The sequence below is a fragment of the Mastigoproctus giganteus genome, chromosome 8 (genome assembly GCF_048544385.1).
Source record: "Mastigoproctus giganteus isolate SK-2022 chromosome 8, ASM4854438v1, whole genome shotgun sequence".
Taxonomy (NCBI): domain Eukaryota; kingdom Metazoa; phylum Arthropoda; class Arachnida; order Uropygi; family Thelyphonidae; genus Mastigoproctus; species Mastigoproctus giganteus.
The window spans coordinates 77,706,228-77,723,755 of NC_143582.1; the positions used below are offsets into that span (position 1 = coordinate 77,706,228).

The 17,528-nt window shown below is 33.5% G+C and overlaps 1 protein-coding gene across 1 annotated transcript in view; it reads left to right on the top strand.

The window, feature by feature from the left end:
* The window catches only part of Vti1a (Vesicle transport through interaction with t-SNAREs 1a), a 116,546-nt gene extending 101,097 nt beyond the window's left edge, over window positions 1-15,449 (top strand). The window contains exons 7-8 of the mRNA XM_090380277.1: window positions 1,907-1,968; window positions 15,353-15,449. Coding sequence (XP_090236403.1) covers window positions 1,907-1,968; window positions 15,353-15,449 — 159 coding nt within the window. The remainder of the gene's footprint in view (window positions 1-1,906; window positions 1,969-15,352) is intronic.
* The last annotated feature ends 2,079 nt before the right edge of the window (window positions 15,450-17,528 follow it).

Consider the following 17,528-nt stretch of genomic DNA (forward strand, 5'->3'; position numbering starts at 1 on the left):
ATGGGATTGGCACACCCAGGGTCCTGAGCTGTATATCATCATTCTTCTCTTTCTTGGTGATTTCTTTCTATTGCTCTCTCTCACACAGGGTAACTCAGGAATTTTTTTTTTGGCTGGTGCAGCATAAGCCTCAGGCTCTCTTGCATCAATATGGCTAATAATAATAATAATCTCCAGACCATGGACCATGAGTACCTCCCCTGAATCCGAGGAATCTCTCATAATTATGGTTAAGAGTTTGCTTACTTCCTTTGCTGCCTCCTTTAATGTAACTGGATAGATCCCATCCATCCCAGGTGTCTTTCTTATGTTTACCTTCAACAATTTCTCCTCCACTTTGCTCTTAGTTATTACAAAATCATCTAGCTCACTACCAGAGTTTAATTCACCTCTGGTATTCCCCTCCTGAATAACTCCTCATGTGTCAATGTAGAAGCAAAATACTCATTTAGTTTGTTAGCTACTTGAGCAGGATCATGAACAGTTAAACCATCGATATCAAATGGACCAATCTGATTCATCCCCTTCCTTCTAGAGTTTACATAGGTTAAGAACTCTGCTGTTTTTCTTTGCAACCTTTGCCAAAGATTTCTTGTAATCTGCTTATGTCTGCCTAACCTCCTTTGTGACTTGGTTACAGACCAGCTTGCCAGGTGGGAAGGAGCAGCAGTGCGTAGCACACGCTTCTTGATTAGACCGGGGTTCGAGCCCGTCACCACCAAATACGGAGGATGCGGAAAGGTCAGGGAATGACCACCGCATATCCCGGAGCAATATGGCCTTAGTTGCTAATGCTCCTAAAAACCAAATAACAAACAAACAAACAGACCAGCTTATATCTATCATAGGCTTCCATGTCACCCATTAATTTATATGTATCCCATGCATTTTTCTTCTCTAATCAGATCAAGAGTATTACTCCCTCTAGTTGCTTCCCGAACATGCTGCTGTTGAAAACAATCAACCAATATATCCACAAAAGCGTAATGTGTGAGTGACCAACACACAGTAGGTACGGTTGGTGAATTGGTCAGTTTGAAATCACATTTGAATGTTTTTATTAAATAATACAGTAACATATAACTGTAAAATTAAAACAACGCCTATACTACTAAGTATTGTACTGTGCATTGAATGTCATGAAAATTGAATGATTTGATATGTTGCAAATGCATAATAACATTGGTGTCTAGGAAAAACCACCACAGGTGTCTAGGCACCTGTGGTGGTTTTTTATACCAACAAGCCTATTTCTCCCCCTGCCCTTTTACAATTGATTACCCTCAAAGAAATATTCAAAAAGTGCCAGATGTTTGATAATTCTGGTTTTGAATGCTGGTTTTATGAGTTTCTACTGTAATGGTCAGCTAACATACTTTAAAAAAGACAATGGCAAAGTATTTCTAACATATAATTAAGTTTCTGCTTTTATGTCTTCTCTAACAACAGTATAGTTTTTTCACCGCTTATTACTATTTTAGAGAGGTATAAGTTTGAATCTTTCCGTCTGGAGAAATTCTCAAGGCCTTTTTCAGTTAGGCTGAGTTATGGATTTTTCAGCCTATACATCATATTTCCCCATGAACTTATACAGATATAACAACAAAACCATATGGACCTTTGTACTATAAGAACTTTCATACTGTGTGGCCTGCATAACTGATATACCAGAAATTCCAAGAACAGGAGCTCTTATTTTAAATCAGTTAGATAGGATTAATAGAATTTAATTTAATTGTTATTAATTTATTTATTTTGTTTAATTTATTAATTATTAGTTAATCTAATTTTCCATTTATCTGTTATATATGATAAGATTTTTTATAAAAACTCTCTAGAAGAAACAAGATGTTTCTTTTATACTATTATACTATCTTTATAAGATATCTTTTTTCAACTATTTCAGCTTAAAGAAACAGATCACGAGTTAGGGAAAAGTTCACGAATCTTGAGTGGAATGATGAGAAGGTAAGTTTTTCATGCATTTGTATTTCTCTGCAATTAGAGTAGTGGTGGTATCATTAGCTAAAGTCTATGATTAATAGTAAATCTTTATATTTACTTAATCTTTGTCTCTACTGAGTAAACAATAACGGCCATCACATCTAGTGTGTGTGTGGTCAACTCGTTATTCAAGGTAGCAGTTACCCAAAGTCAATTGCCGTCCTACCTACCTTGTTGACATCAGTGCTTTCTGTAAGTACTGATTAACTGCATTAGCATTTCATGGCCCCCTTTTGATTTTACCACATTTTATCTTCAGCTGCTATGAGAACTTAAGATGCAGTAGCAGATTTAGCACTTTTCTGATCCCTAAGTGTGATTAGTTTTTTTTTTTTGGGGAGCCCATAACAGTACACAGGCCCTCGTTATAATGCGGTTTGCTTTACGCTGATTCGCTATAACGCTGTTCTTATATATATAACCCGTATCTGACTATAACGCCATCATAAATCACTATAATGCTCTTTTACAGATTTCATTTTGGCATATTTAACGAAATCGTTTCATTTGATGGAGTCGATAGCTTGAATATGAATAGCAAAACAGCATATAAACGTTTCCCATGCCGATTTGAGAAATTTTCCCACGCTCAGTGAAATTTTCTGACACGCTAATTTAATTGCAGTACAGTGACTTGTTACGTAGTTCCGAGATCAACATTTTAAAAAATGATCAAGTATATTGCTTGTAATACTAGTGTTATATGCATTTATCTGAAGTCTAGTCATAACTCAGTATAGTATTAGACATCATGCGTAATGGACAGTTTACTTGAATGTTGTATCATAACTAATGCAACCAATGCAGTTACATTTTCGAAGAGTTAATAATGGCAGATAAGAATGAAAAAGCAACAACATCTGGACACAGTACGAAGACTATAAATGTAAGAAAAAGACTGAATATGAAAATTAAATTAGACGTTTTGAAGCAAATCGATTCCGGTCAACAACAAGCGGATGTGTGCCATAATTTAGGACTGGCAAGTTTAACTATAAAAAATAAAGAATTAATTTTAGCAGCGGGAAAGACAGCTGTTCCACTGCAAGCAACTAGGGTTAGGCCGGCTATTAAGATCGAAATGGAGAGACTTTAACTAATATCCAATGCAGAATTGAGTTAAGTTAAATATTATAAAAAAAAAAAAAAAAAAGAGAGAGAGAGAGAGAGAGAGAGAGAGAGAGAGAGATTAGCCTATATGATGATCTGAAAGAAACAACCATTAAAACTAGTAAGGGCACAGGTTGAATAGATTTAAAATGCAAGGTGCAAGTGCAGATTATTGAAGGGGGGGGGGGGATTATGTGTTATATTCTCAACAAGTTTTTAAAATAGATGAAACAGGACTTTTTTTTGCAAATGAATGCCTAAAAGAAGTTTCATATTGAAAGAAGAAAAAAATATGCCAGGTTTAAAAGCGGCGAAGATTCGGCTGACTTTATTGTTGGGTGGTAACGCTGCGGGGGATTTAAAATTAAAACCCCTTGTAGTTTACCAGGAAGAGGGCAAAAGTACAACCCAAAAGAAATCGACACATTTTTCATGATTAAATTAAATCAATTAAATTCATGATTTTAATTGGAATTTTAAGTTTAATTTTGATACGTAAGTAGTTGCCACATAATTATATATGTATGTAATGCAGAATATTTTATATGTATAAATATTTGAATATTAAATATTTTGACCGACATTTGTGCATCTTTTCACTACTGTTTATTATTGATTAGGAAATATCCTATGGCACCGACCGCAACTCACACAAACATATGTTACCTTATGGGAATGCGGCACTCGCTTAGTGCAGATTCACTTAGCACTCTGTTTTTCCGGAAAGAATTATCAGCGTTAAGCGGGGGGGGGGGGGGGGTCACCTGTATAAGAACATACAATTACAGTAGACTAGATTTTCAGGGATAGATGGTAAAATAAAAATCCCAGATAATCGATTTCCCGGTTAATCCAAAAATACAACATGTCCCCAACATACGTTCCAGGACTTCTTACGTAAGTTGAGTTTTACATAATTCATTAATGACTAATAAAATATTGCTCCTATATCTGCAATATGCCAAAATTACAAAAAACCACATAATATCCTCAGACGAATGAAGAAAAATAGTTACATATTTTTCAATTAGTTAGTTTCTATATATATTTTTTATATATTAGTTATATGTATAGAAAAATAGTTATATATTTTTAATTAGTTCAATTAAAAACTTTATCTGGGGACAGTGGTGAAGTTCCTGGAGTGGCACATAAGAAAAGAAAACATTAAAGGAATAAATTGTACAGTAAAAACTGATATGTATTTCGTAGCTTTGGTTATCATAGTTGACTTCATTGGTGCCGATCCCTTCACCGCTTCTTGTATTCTTTCTCCTTTATTGTTGTGTTCACTGTTGACACTGACAAATCTAAATTCCATGCGATACTTGTTCATGTTTGACCATTTTCAAACTCCTTATTTTAATTTTCTGATCCGAATCGATTGCATTCCTTTTTTTTTTGATAGATTTACTAGTACCACTGTCACTTATTCTCTTAGTTGGCACCATGATAACGGTCAAAATGAAATTTTCTATAAAAAAACTTCACTAAAAATAATTTGCACGTTCCAGTTTATTGGGCTTTTCTATTAGTGCATCTAATTATAAATGGGTAGCAAACTTGATCATATTGCATTTTCGGTAATACCGATAGCTGGAATTCTGTGATATTTTATGTTATTATGGTGAATGTCACTGAAATCTTCAGTCATATAAAAAAAACCTAAATAAATTTTAAGAATCTTCTCTTCATTCCTATTTTTAAGCTTGTTACTCCATATCTCGCTTGTGCAATTTGTGCATTCCATGATCGTTATTATTGATTGCTGATTATTATTATTCTGTTTTAATTTTACAATGCTAAAAAAAAAAAAAAAAAAATTTGAGTGAAAAAAAATTAACGCAAGTTCGAAGGTACTCAAGTCTTGGACTTACTATATCCAAAAATGTTCAGCAACCTATGTAAAAAATATGGCGATAGATAAAAATATACCATGCACTTACCATGGTATACTTACCATGATACTTACCATGCACTACTCGCGTGTTCAATACAACGCTTCCTTTATTTTTTACGATGTTGCGTATGGTTTGTTCACCAACATTATAATGGTTCGTTAAAGATTTAACAGATGCACCGTTTTCAAACCTTTGAATAATTTCAAGTTTTTGTTTAATTGAAAGCACAACTCGTTTGTGTTTACCCATCATTTTTGCGATTTCTAAACAAAAAAAAAATTTTCATTATCCCTGACATAAATAGCAAAATAAAATTTTTCTCTTTGCAGTGCGACAGAACACAACAATCAAAGCAGCACACTAAAACAAACTAAACATTTGTTCCTTTTTTTTAGGGTCGGGTGTGAAGACAGTGCAGGTTGGAAGATAATAATCTTCCAATGATGACTTTATAATGCCCTGCTTGTCACTTATTTACGACTTGCAAAACATCTGTTTATAATTATTCTAGTTATTACTTGAATTTTGATTTCTGGTTGGGTTTTTTTTTTTTTTTTTTATTTGGAGTCTTGAAGTGTCCCGGTTAAACTGATCCCAGTAAATCGAGAGTCTGCTATATATGCACATACTTGCCAGTTTTTTTGTTTTTTTTTTTATAAAATAACTTTAAAACATATTGCAGGCAAATGTTGCAACATCCTCTTGATTGATGTTGCAACACTTTCAATGTGTCTTGAATATAGTAATTTTGGGGCTCCCTAATTTCTGACACCATAAGCAGCTACTTACCCCACTTCTGCCACTCAGTTTCTCACAGTTGTGGCTGGATATCAGTATTTTTATTTTACAGCAGGCCCCCATTATAACACGGTTCGGTTTACACTGATTCACAATAATGCTGTTCTTATATTATAACCCGTATCTGACTATGATGCTGTCACAGATCACTATAACGCTCTTTTACAGATTGAATTTTTGGCATATTTAACGAAATCGTTTCATTTGATGGAGTCGATAGCTTGAAAATGAATAGCAAAACAGCATTGAAACGTTTCCCACGCTGACTTGAGAAATTTTCCCACGCTCAGTGAAATTTTCTCGCACACTAATTTAATTGCAGTACAGTGACTTGTTACGTAGTTCCGAGATCAACATTTTAAAAAATTATCAAGTATATTGCTTGTAATATTTGCGTTATATGCATTTATCTGAAGTCTAGTCATCACTCAGTACAGTATTGGACATCGTGCGTAACGGACAGTTTACTTGAACATTGTATCGTAATTAATGCAACCAACCCAGTTACATTTTCAAAGAGTTAATAATGGCCAATAAGAATGAAAAAGCAACAAAGTCTGGGCGCAGTACGAAGACTATAAATGTAAGAAAAATACTACTGAATTTGAAAATTAAATTAGACGTTTTGAAGCGAATCGATTCCGGTCAACGACAAGCGGATGTGTGCCGTAATTTAGGACTTGCAACTTTAACTGTAAGAACAATTATAAAAAAATAAAGAATTAATTTTAGCAGCGGGAAAGATAGATGTTCCACTGCAAGCAACTAGGGCTAGGCCAGCTATTGGGATTGAAATGAAAAGACTTTAACTACTTTTATTGAAGATAATATCCAATGCAGAATTCAGTTAAGTTAAATATTATAAAAAAAAAAAAAGAGAGAGAGAGAGAGAGAGAGAGAGAGAGAGAGAGAGAGAAAGTGATTAGCCAATATGATTATCTGAAGAAAACTCACCTAAAAAAAAAAAAAAAATGTGGAACCATTTAAAACTGGTAAGGGCTGATTGAATAGATTTAAAATCCAGGGAGAAGCTGGAAGTGCAGATCAAGAAGCCAAAACTTTCAAAAAAGAACTTGTTAAAATTATTGAAGAGGAGTATTATGTGTTATACTTCTCAACAAGTTTTTAACATAGATGAAGCAGGACTTTCATGGAAACGAATGCCTAAAAGAAGTTTCATATTGAAAGAAGTAAAAAGCATGCCAAGTTTTCAAAGCGGTGAAGGATCGGTTTACTTTATTGTTGGGTGGTAATGCTGTGGGGGATTTAAAATTAATACCCCTTTTAGTTTATTTGGAAAGAGGGCCAAAGTTCAACCCAAAATCGACACATTTTTCATGATTAAATTCATCAATTAAATTAAATCAATTTAGATCAATTAAATTCATGATTTTAATTGGAATTTTAAGTTACCACATAATTATATACGTATGTAATGCAGAATATTTTATATGTACAAATATTTGAATATTAAATATTTTGACCGACATTTGTACATCTTTTCACTACCATTTATTTTTGATTAGGAAATATCTCCTATGGCACCGACAGCAACTCACAAATACATATGTTACCTTATGGGAATGCGGCGCTCACTTAGCACGGATTCACTTAGCACTCTGTTTTTCCGGAACGAATTATCAGCGTTAAGCGAGGGTCACCTGTAATTTATTCTTTGGTTGTTTCAGTACTTATTTTTTCACTCTTCAAAATCCCTGCATGTCAGTGATCCCAAAATATTGCAGTGTGTGCTTAAATAAATTTGACTTTAATTGAATGAACTAATATTAATATTAATCTGTATCAGCTACTGTTTTCATTCCCTGGGAAAACATCATTAAATAACGGGTTCCCTTTACAATATTTGACTTCAAGACATGAAAAGATCAACAAATTATCTCTTGATTCTTTTAGGGAGTATGTCATGACCTTACCTACTAAATCAAACTCTTTCATCACTTTTTTCCCTTCTTGCAAACAGAGTAAGTTTGTAACATAGTATGTTTTTGTAAGTGGACAGGATGCAAGTAGATAGTTAAATATGCTGTGTTCAAATCCATATAATATCACAAAATAAATTTGTTTTCTCTGATCTTACTTGGTCACCTCAAAGGCTAAACCAAAAATTTATTTATTTTATTATATATATATTTTTTTTAATTTGCAGAATTTTGTGCATCCCGAAACTTCTAAAACTGGTCCGAATTTTGGTTTTTCATCTTCAAGTAGTCAGTCTTCAACTTATGACACTCCATTCTTATGACATTTAGTAATTAACGAATGTGCTCCAGAGTTAAGGCACCATTCCACACTTATGACACTGAGACATGTGGGAATGGTGACATTCTTGCTAAGTGGTTATTTTTTTCAGTGGCAGTTCTCAATTTATGAGTCAGTTTAGTCTGTTATGTGTGATAATGTGATCATAGTATTGCATATTCTTTGCATTATTATTTATTTTATTTATTTATTTTTTAATTACTTGCCCCTTAAAAATGTCTAAGAGAAAATCAAGTGCTGGATGTGTTTCTTTGGAAAAAATTTAGAACTGTAACAGTAAAGCAAAGATTGATGCATTTAAGTGCTCTGAGCAAGGTGAGATGCCTGCAAACTTTAATTGGACCTTGGATGCCCTTCAACCATTGGTAGTGATAATCACAAAAGACAAGGTAAGAATTAAGGATGAAGTTAACAACTAATCCAATGCAAGCAACAGTGACAACAAAGGAAGCTAGTGGGGCTTGTTTCAGATCAAAATTCTAACCATTTGGATTCATGATCAAACCCAATGCAGTGTGCTCTTGAGTTTAACAATAATTTAAGAAAAAGGCCAATAATCTTTAGGAGCATCTTAAACAAAGGCAGAGGAGATTTCTAATACTATAAGTACTTTATTCTTTCAGTATTTTTTCCTGCTTTTTATTTTTTGATGATGTTTTTCCAAGTCATTATTGCATCCCTATTAGAATAAAAAAAGATTAGTTTACTTTTTGATAAGTTATATTTACATTAATTTTACCTGAACACAATTTATTGTGTTCAGGTACACTCCATTGGAATGGGCATGTAACCCAAATTTTTATTATTGCTCTTATGAAAACAAGCTTTAGCTTATAATGATTTAATTGTTCAGGAACATGTTGTGTTGTAAGTGTGAGGATTGCTTGTAATAGTGTATATGTGCCTTCAGTCAACACGAAGTTTTTATTCTTGAGATACAAGTTTCTTGACAGTTTCAAGAATATGTAACTTTGGTTCAAAATTGATACAAGTTCTTGTAAGCTAGTTCAAGTAATCCTCCTATGCCATTTACAATGTCTGTCTCGCATATCACCAGTGTCTGGTCTCACATATTACTGACTAGCTTAATGAACATCACATAACTACTCTGTCTGTAATAAAATTAAAAACTAAATTTCCTAACTATTCCTCATCCATAGAATTCCCTATTTTATTTTTCTTTCACAGAATTCTCTATCTATTCCTCTCTTACTGAATTTTCCAGCTATATGCATCCTTCAATTAATTCCTGACCATTCTCTTTCCAACTCTTCCAACTATTTCTCCTTCAATCTTGACCACTTAAGTTTTCAGGTACAAACCTTGCATCAGAACTGATGGAAAAAGATGGAAAAGAGTTTTAATAAGATTCTAAGTATTTTTATGGCAAACCCTCATCATTCTGTATGTAACAGAGGGACCCCAGTGGATGAATAAGGGATGCAAATTCTGCATTCCTTAAATCTGAGTGACCATATCTCCAATGTCCCCACAATGTCTGCATTTGATGAATTGAGCAGTACTTCAAATTCATCAAATTTATTTACTATGCTTACAAGCATACATATACCTGTTTTTATTCTTAGTAACCCTAACACAGCCCATGTATTTACTTGTACCATGAAGACCCCAACACCTCATTTTCCAAGCTGTTATGTGTTCCAATAGAAGCAATGCAAGAACATCTGCCTGCAACTGCTGTTAATCTATTAGTCTGTGTACTCCCCCATCTAGTAGTTTCTGACCCATCTAACACTGCCTATCAAAGCAGTGATAGATGGGTCAAATTTCAACTCTAATGGTCAAATTTACAAATATCAAAGGGGAGATCAGAAACATTTCTCCTGCTCTCATACAACAGTGTGAAGGTAGTAGAAATTTTCCAATAGTAATATAAATTTTGTGAGATTATTTAGACCAAAAAATAAGTTTGCTCTCAAGGCTGTTAACATTATAGTTACACAGACTATCTCAGTATTAATTAAACATATTAAAACATACAAAAACCTTACTTACATTTTTAATTCATTCCTAAACTAAAGATGTTCTTGAAGAAAGTTATGTTGATAACTTCTTAAACACATACTCAAATTATGTCAAAAAAGAACATAAGAAGTGAATTAGTACAGTTCTCTATCTATGAATCTGAATATACTGAATATAATTTATAAGAATCTTTTGCTAACTATAAACATGTGCATGATAAACAGCTATCAGAAACTTTTCTCAACATGTTTCTTATGATACTGTACCTGTCACTATCTATTCCAGCTGTGAAGCTAGAGCATAATTTTCATTTATTGCCTTTGAAAAACTTACAGGTTGGCAATGAATTAAGACAAGCTAAAGTTACTGCCTCTGCTCTTATCAGAACAGTATATCACAACAGATTTGAATTTTTCAGTAACTATATTCAAATGTGCTGCTGCAAGACCTAAAAAAATTTTCATATAAGTGGTAAACATTACAATTTTATAAATGGAAATGGTGTATGTTTCCATTTATAAAATTTATGTATTTAGTATATTTTGTTCTTAATGTTTTTGGATTAAACCAGTCTTGATCACTACAAAAAAAAAAAAAAAAAGTATTATGTTTGCTTACTGCATGATAAATCCTAAAATTAAAATAATTTGAAATAATCTACGGTCCCAAAATTGTGTCCAGTGTCCTGGGTCCCCAAGAGTGCTTAAATGGGCTCTAATCACTCTGTTGAGACATTTCTTCCAGCATTATCAATGCAAAATATTTGATGTAGGCATTTACTGTTTAACCCATTGTCATCCATAAGGAAACATTTAACTTTTGTAGTTTTTTAAGGAACCAGAGTTATGGTAATCACACATAGAAAGATCCGTGCTATAGTGAAGATCATTGATCACCTCCATATAGCTTTCAAATTCAAATCTCAACATGTGGTTGGGTGTGTAGAAGGGAAGGAAGCTGAAGGGAAAATCCACTGCCATACAGTAACACAAGCATATTTGTTTGCTTGTCCTTTATTTCCTGCTGAAATATTGGAGTATTTCACAACGAGCATTCAGAATTTATCATGCTGAATGCTTGTGAAAATGATAAACTCTCTTTGCATAACAGTTCTCGTGATTAAAGAAAAATGGGAACAAGGTTTTTAATAGTGCTAGGCATGCTATGACTTTCCATTGACGGGGGGGGGGAAGTATATTTCCTTTACTAACCCATTTTTCTAGGTATGTAATGGCTGCATTTTGATTCATCCCCAGGGATAGTCAACCCCGCATGCTGGTAATGCAAGATATTGTAAGCAGACACATGTAATTCTTCTGGTTTTCTCTGAATTATTTGGCTGTGTACCTAATAATACAAGTAATCATATATTATTGTGTGTGCAGTACTAACACTAACATTTGCCTGCACCTTGACAATTGTTACATGACTAATGGCATGATATACTTGTCCACCTGCACACAGGCTCAAGTTTCCACACTATGCATCGCTAAACTCAGGGCACATGATAGTCAAGACCAGTTTTCCTGTGTGTGATGTTTTTGTTTTATTTAAATAACCTTATTTTGTTAACAACTAGGTGTTAATATGTTTATTAGTACCTAGTCATTAGTGAAATTAGTTGTGTTAAAAAAATAAACACATCTTTTTTTTTTTTTTTTTCCTTGAAGGTTCTTAACAGATTAAATACATTTAATATGCTGTTACTCAGTTTTTTCCTGTTACCATTTTTTTTCCCAACATGCTTAAATTATGAAAATATAGTGACACCTTGAACTACACTCTTATTTGGATCCTGATGACAGTGTTATGTAAAAATAGTGCCTAAGACCATTATAAAATATAGATCCTATGTAGATATATATTTTATAATGGTCTTATAATAGCTAAACCAACAAATACTTTAGACGGCGGTTCCGTGGGCAGGAGCAGAGTGCGTAGCACACGCTTCTTGATTAGACCGGGGTTCGAGCCCATGACCACCAAATACAGAGGATGCGGAAAGGTCAGGGAATGACTACTGCATGTCCCCGGAGCAATATGGCCTTAGTTGCTAATGCTCCTAAAAACCAAATAACAAAACAAAACCGTTTAGACAGCTTTTGATATCACTATTAAGCACAGTATGACACTGAATATAGATACCATACTGTAGCATTTCCTTAAGTGTGGCCCACAGCTTGTACTGGTCCTTGGAGATGGGTGGGGGTTCCTTAGAAAACATGCAAATAATCATATAACCTTATTATCACACAATGTTTGTAAATACAGCAAGTCACAACATATATCTGTAAAACTAGTTTCCCATCTTTTTCTTTCTCAAAAACAATTACAGAAGTAGACTGAATGTCAAACCAAGTTTAAGGATAAGATTAATTCTTTTGCTCCTGACATTAAGTTGCTATGTGATGTTAAACGACATCATCATTCAAATTAGTTCTCATTTAGTTATTTAAAACCTCTAAAGGGAACATGTAATAAATGAACTTGTTATAAGATAAAATAGAGTGAATTTTTTTTATTATTGTTTTCTTATATGTATTTATATCATTTATATCCTTAGAAAACGTTTTTGGGACGAAAAAAACAGCACCTCCCATTTCATATATTCATTCCCTCCAATAGTTTGTCTAGTTCTTCCTTTAAATTGCTGGAAGTTTGTTCCAACACTCAACCACCCATTGGCTAAAGACAAACTTCCGCACATCTATTCTGCAACCATCCTTCTTCAGTTTGAATTTGTGTCCCATTAGATGTGTGGTCTGAGCAACAGGAAGAATCCCATCAGTATTGAGCTTGCACATTCCATTCAAAGCCTTATACACCTCAATCAGATCACCTTACAGATTCCTTTCTCCAGATGTTGCAATTTGCAGAATTGAAGCCTCTCTGGGTAAGAACACCAGGATCAGCCCGAGATATATTGGCGTCTCGGACAGGAAGGCATTCCTGTGTCACTTCCAGATAGAAAACATTTAAGTCATTTTTATTGGGTTAATATTTTTATTTTTGCTAGAGAAAAGTTAAAAAGACAAATGTAAACACAAAAAAAACAACCAAAATATTTATAATGTTTTAATTGTCATATTAAATTGTTTTCTCCCTTTCATGAAGCATATATACCCTCTCAAACCTTCGATACCCCCAACGTCATTTACCCCTAAAGTGTCAGGCACCTGGGTGACCGACCACCCGGCTTGCCCATAGCTCGGGCCAGCCCTGAAGAACACCCCCCTTTTGTTCCATTCACTAATTTTGTTTCATATATTCATTCCCTCCAATAGTTTGTCTAGTTCTTCCTTGAAATTGCTGGAAGTTTGTTCCAACACTCAACCACCCATTGGCTAAAGACAAACTTCCGCACATCTATTCTGCAACCATCCTTCTTCAGTTTGAAGAAGTTCTCTGTACTCGGGCCAGCCACTCCAAATCCTTTCTAAAATGAGACTTCCAGACCTGTATGCAGTACTCAAGATGTGACCTGACCATTGCTTCAATCCTATTGCCTCATACAATAGGATAACTACCTCCTTATCCTGCTAGCAAAATTCCTGTATGTCATTGACAAAACTCCATAAGCTGTTCTGGCAGCATGTCTGCATTGCACAGAGAACTTCATATCTGACTGTACAATTACCCCCAGGTCTTTTTCATTTTCCACTATCCTGAGTGTTAATACCACACAGTTGGTACATTACTCTGGAGTTATTGCTATCCATATGCATTTATCAATGTTAAACTTCATCCATTTCTCAACCAGTCTGCTTAGCTTTTCTAGATCCTGTTGCAGTAGCATACTGTCATTACCCACCCTACCAACCCTTGTATCATCTGCAAACTTGGACATTAAGCCTGATATTCCTTCATCAATATCATTGATAAATAATGAAAACAACAACAATGGGCCCAACACCAAACCCTGGCAGACACCAGTAATAACATTTATCCGTGAAGAGTAATGTCCATTGATTACCACTCTCCATCTTCTCCCACTCAATCATCCCTTTATCCATAGCAACAACTTGCCCCTAATGCCACTGCTCCAATTTGTACAGCAGTCTTTTATATGTGATAAGAAAAATATGATTATACAAAGAGGTACTGCAGTTAAAAAATAAAACTGAGAAATGTGAGTACATAGCATGGTACTGTGTAAAATAGAGGATTCTTCCTGCAAAACTGATCTGGAAGGGTGGCAGACTGGCCAGGAATCCCTCCCCCATTAAATTGTGTTCTTACATTTATGCAGAGCTTCTATACAGTATTCATATTTCAGTAAAATTATATGAGTTTTTATTTTCTGTGATATTTATGAAATTGTTAATAATTACTTAATGTAGCAGAAGGCCCTACAAATCCCAAATTGTGGGCATTTGACTATGCTACGTAAACTTGGGTACAGCCACAAATGCTTATTCGTACTCCCAGGTATAAACAAATATAATGACTAATGCAATGCTGGACAAGTATTTTAAATGCAAGCATTTAGCCAAGGCTGTTCAAGTGTTGATTGGTGCATGATGTAAATAAACAGCAGTGTACTTCGACATTAGTAACTTTTGCACAGTTGAATTTTTTAGCATGAATCATTTATCACATGTAATATTTTAACTTTTGAGCTAATTTTTGTAGAGCATTGTACAAAAATATCCATACTACATTAGTACAGTGAGATTTAGTGGCATAACTAGGTTTGTGGTGCCCAGGGCAAATAAAAAAATGGCACCCCTTGAAAACTGTTCTTTTGGAATTTTTGCATTTTTTAACCATAAAAATAGTGTCCCACAAATTTAGCACACAGGGCATGTGCCCCACCTGCCTCACCCTAGTTACGCCACTAATGAGATTGCAACTATATCTGTTTTTCAAAATGTTAAACAAATCCAGCTTCACTTTTATAGTTTTTTTTTTTTTTTTTATTCTAAAGTTAAAAATTATTTTTTCCTTGTTTTTTGCTATATCTTTTTAAATGAGAATAAATTCCTGAAACTAGCATAGGTGCTGCCTTTAGTTCAGGGTTATATCCTTGTCCAAAATCTACATTTGATATCAGATGATTTATTTTATAGACTTTTATGCATTGATCTTAATGCATAAATATTTATCGTTCTATATAGAGCAAAAATACCTGCAAAAGAATATTCTTTTGTATGGGGGGTGAGAGAGAGAGAGAGAGATTTGAGAATATTTTTCACAAATCCATATAATTTTTAAAATATTTCTGCATTTGTATAATATTCATCATAATCTGGTTACATACTTTTGTATTCCAGGGCACTCCAGAATCGAGTAGTTCTGTATATAATAGCTGCAGTCATAGGCATAGTTATCATACTAGGAATCTACTTCACAGTAAGGAAGAACAGTTGATAAAATAACTGCCCTTGTTCTTAGTGATTTTCATTAACAAAAGTCAGAACAGGACATATATATATATGCATCTTGCATTGAAATTAATTATACATAGTAAATACATTATTGTGGAAATGTTAAATATACATCATCAGAATTATATTTCCAGGATCCTTAAAAACATTTGTTTATATTCAGTGTAAATAACTGTTTACAACAACAAACAATTTTGACTGTATATTTATGCAGCTGAAATATAGCAAATATTAATATATATTTTTTGTTTCTGTATATTTGTGTATTTATAAAAAAATGATGTATGTGCTTTTAGCCTGTTTATACTAATATAACTTCAGTAATTTTTATTGCCACAAGTCTTTGAAGTGTGTTGTTTTTACTGATTATGTGTTGATCATTTCAGAATTATGGATTTTTTTCTCTCCTTATTTATAAGTGAGGATGAGATAGAACAGCTTGAATGTAATACCAAGAGTAAAAAACAATTCTGTATAACAGAATTGTTTTTTAACACAATAATGCAGAGAATAATTGCTGTTCACAATAATGCAGAGAATGTCAAAGTGTTATTGCTTTACAGCTTTGAGAATTTGCATCTCATTTGAAGCAGTTTGGTAATATTTTTGCATATGTGATATTTGCTCTTTGTGTTTAAAATAATAAGTTATTAAAAATTTAATTAAATAAGTAACTCTTTCAACTTTCCAATGCCTTGAGATATGTTTAGCTTTTGAACAGTTTTTATGAACTCCACATCTCAAATAGATGATATTTGTAAGACATTAATTATTACCAAGACTGAATACAAATATTATTGGCATGATGCAACTAAAAAATTAAAACAAAATCCAAAAATCTACTTTCGAAGAAATGCTAGTTGGCTAGCTGCTTTATAGTTAAAATTACGATTATTGTTTTGAACACTTGTTTAATATTTAAAACAGCAGCTTTTAACACTATGATTATTTACTTTCCATTAGAATAAAAATGAACGAGCAAACAAATCAACACGAACAGAACTAAGCATAGGTTTGTACAGCAAAATATATATTATTTTTTTTTAATTACACAATATAGAAAACTTTTTAGAGTAATCCTACTTAATAAGTTAATTTCTGGATACTTTTTAATATGCAGAATTTGCACGATAACTTATTCAGTAGATTTATTTGTTCACACATGATTTCATCTTTTTAATGATTTCAGCAAAAGTAGGAAGTTCACAGAACAGTAAGTGTTCCTACTCGGCTGAACGGTTGTCTTTAAATTATCTTAGAATATTTACAAAAAGTTTTGCATCAAATGCAGTTTGTGTTGTCATTTTCAACTATCCACATTTCTTATACTTCATGAATTTCACACATTCCATATTTTTTATGTTCGTTTTTGTAATATCATTACATTATTGTGACATCACTTTCTATGAACTTTTTCTTTTCATGTATTGCATTTGTACACCAGTTTACCTCTCTTTCTGATTTTTCAACTTTCACTCTAGAATGTGATCTGCAGTCATGAGGGCACCTCCGTAGCCAGGTGGGAAGGAGCAGCAGTGCGTAGCACACGCTTCTTGATTAGACCAGGGTTCGAGCCCGTCACCACCAAATACGGAGGATGCGGAAAGGTCAGGGAATGACCACCGCATATCCCGGAGCAATATGGCCTTAGTTGCTAATGCTCCTAAAAACCAAATAAACAAACAAACAACAAGCAGTCATGAGAGAGAGAGAAAGTGAAGTACATGTTAAGTATATCTCACTACTGTATTCCAAAAATGTCTTATAATACAAAGTACTTTTCACAGTTAGCAATTAAAATATTTAATATAGCATATGGATATATGATATGAACAGATGGATACATTATTATTTATCCAGCTGCTCATATTGGCATTTACACAATAGTTTCTTTATTGAAACTGAATCTAAACCTAAAAATGCTCATTAAAAGCAGTAAGAATAATTTTTTAAGTATATTTATATGTACAGATATAGTAATTCAATAACCTTTTTTTCCTAACTTGGAAAAAAAGGTTATTGAAGCCCTCCATCAATGGAACCACATTTTGGATTCATATGA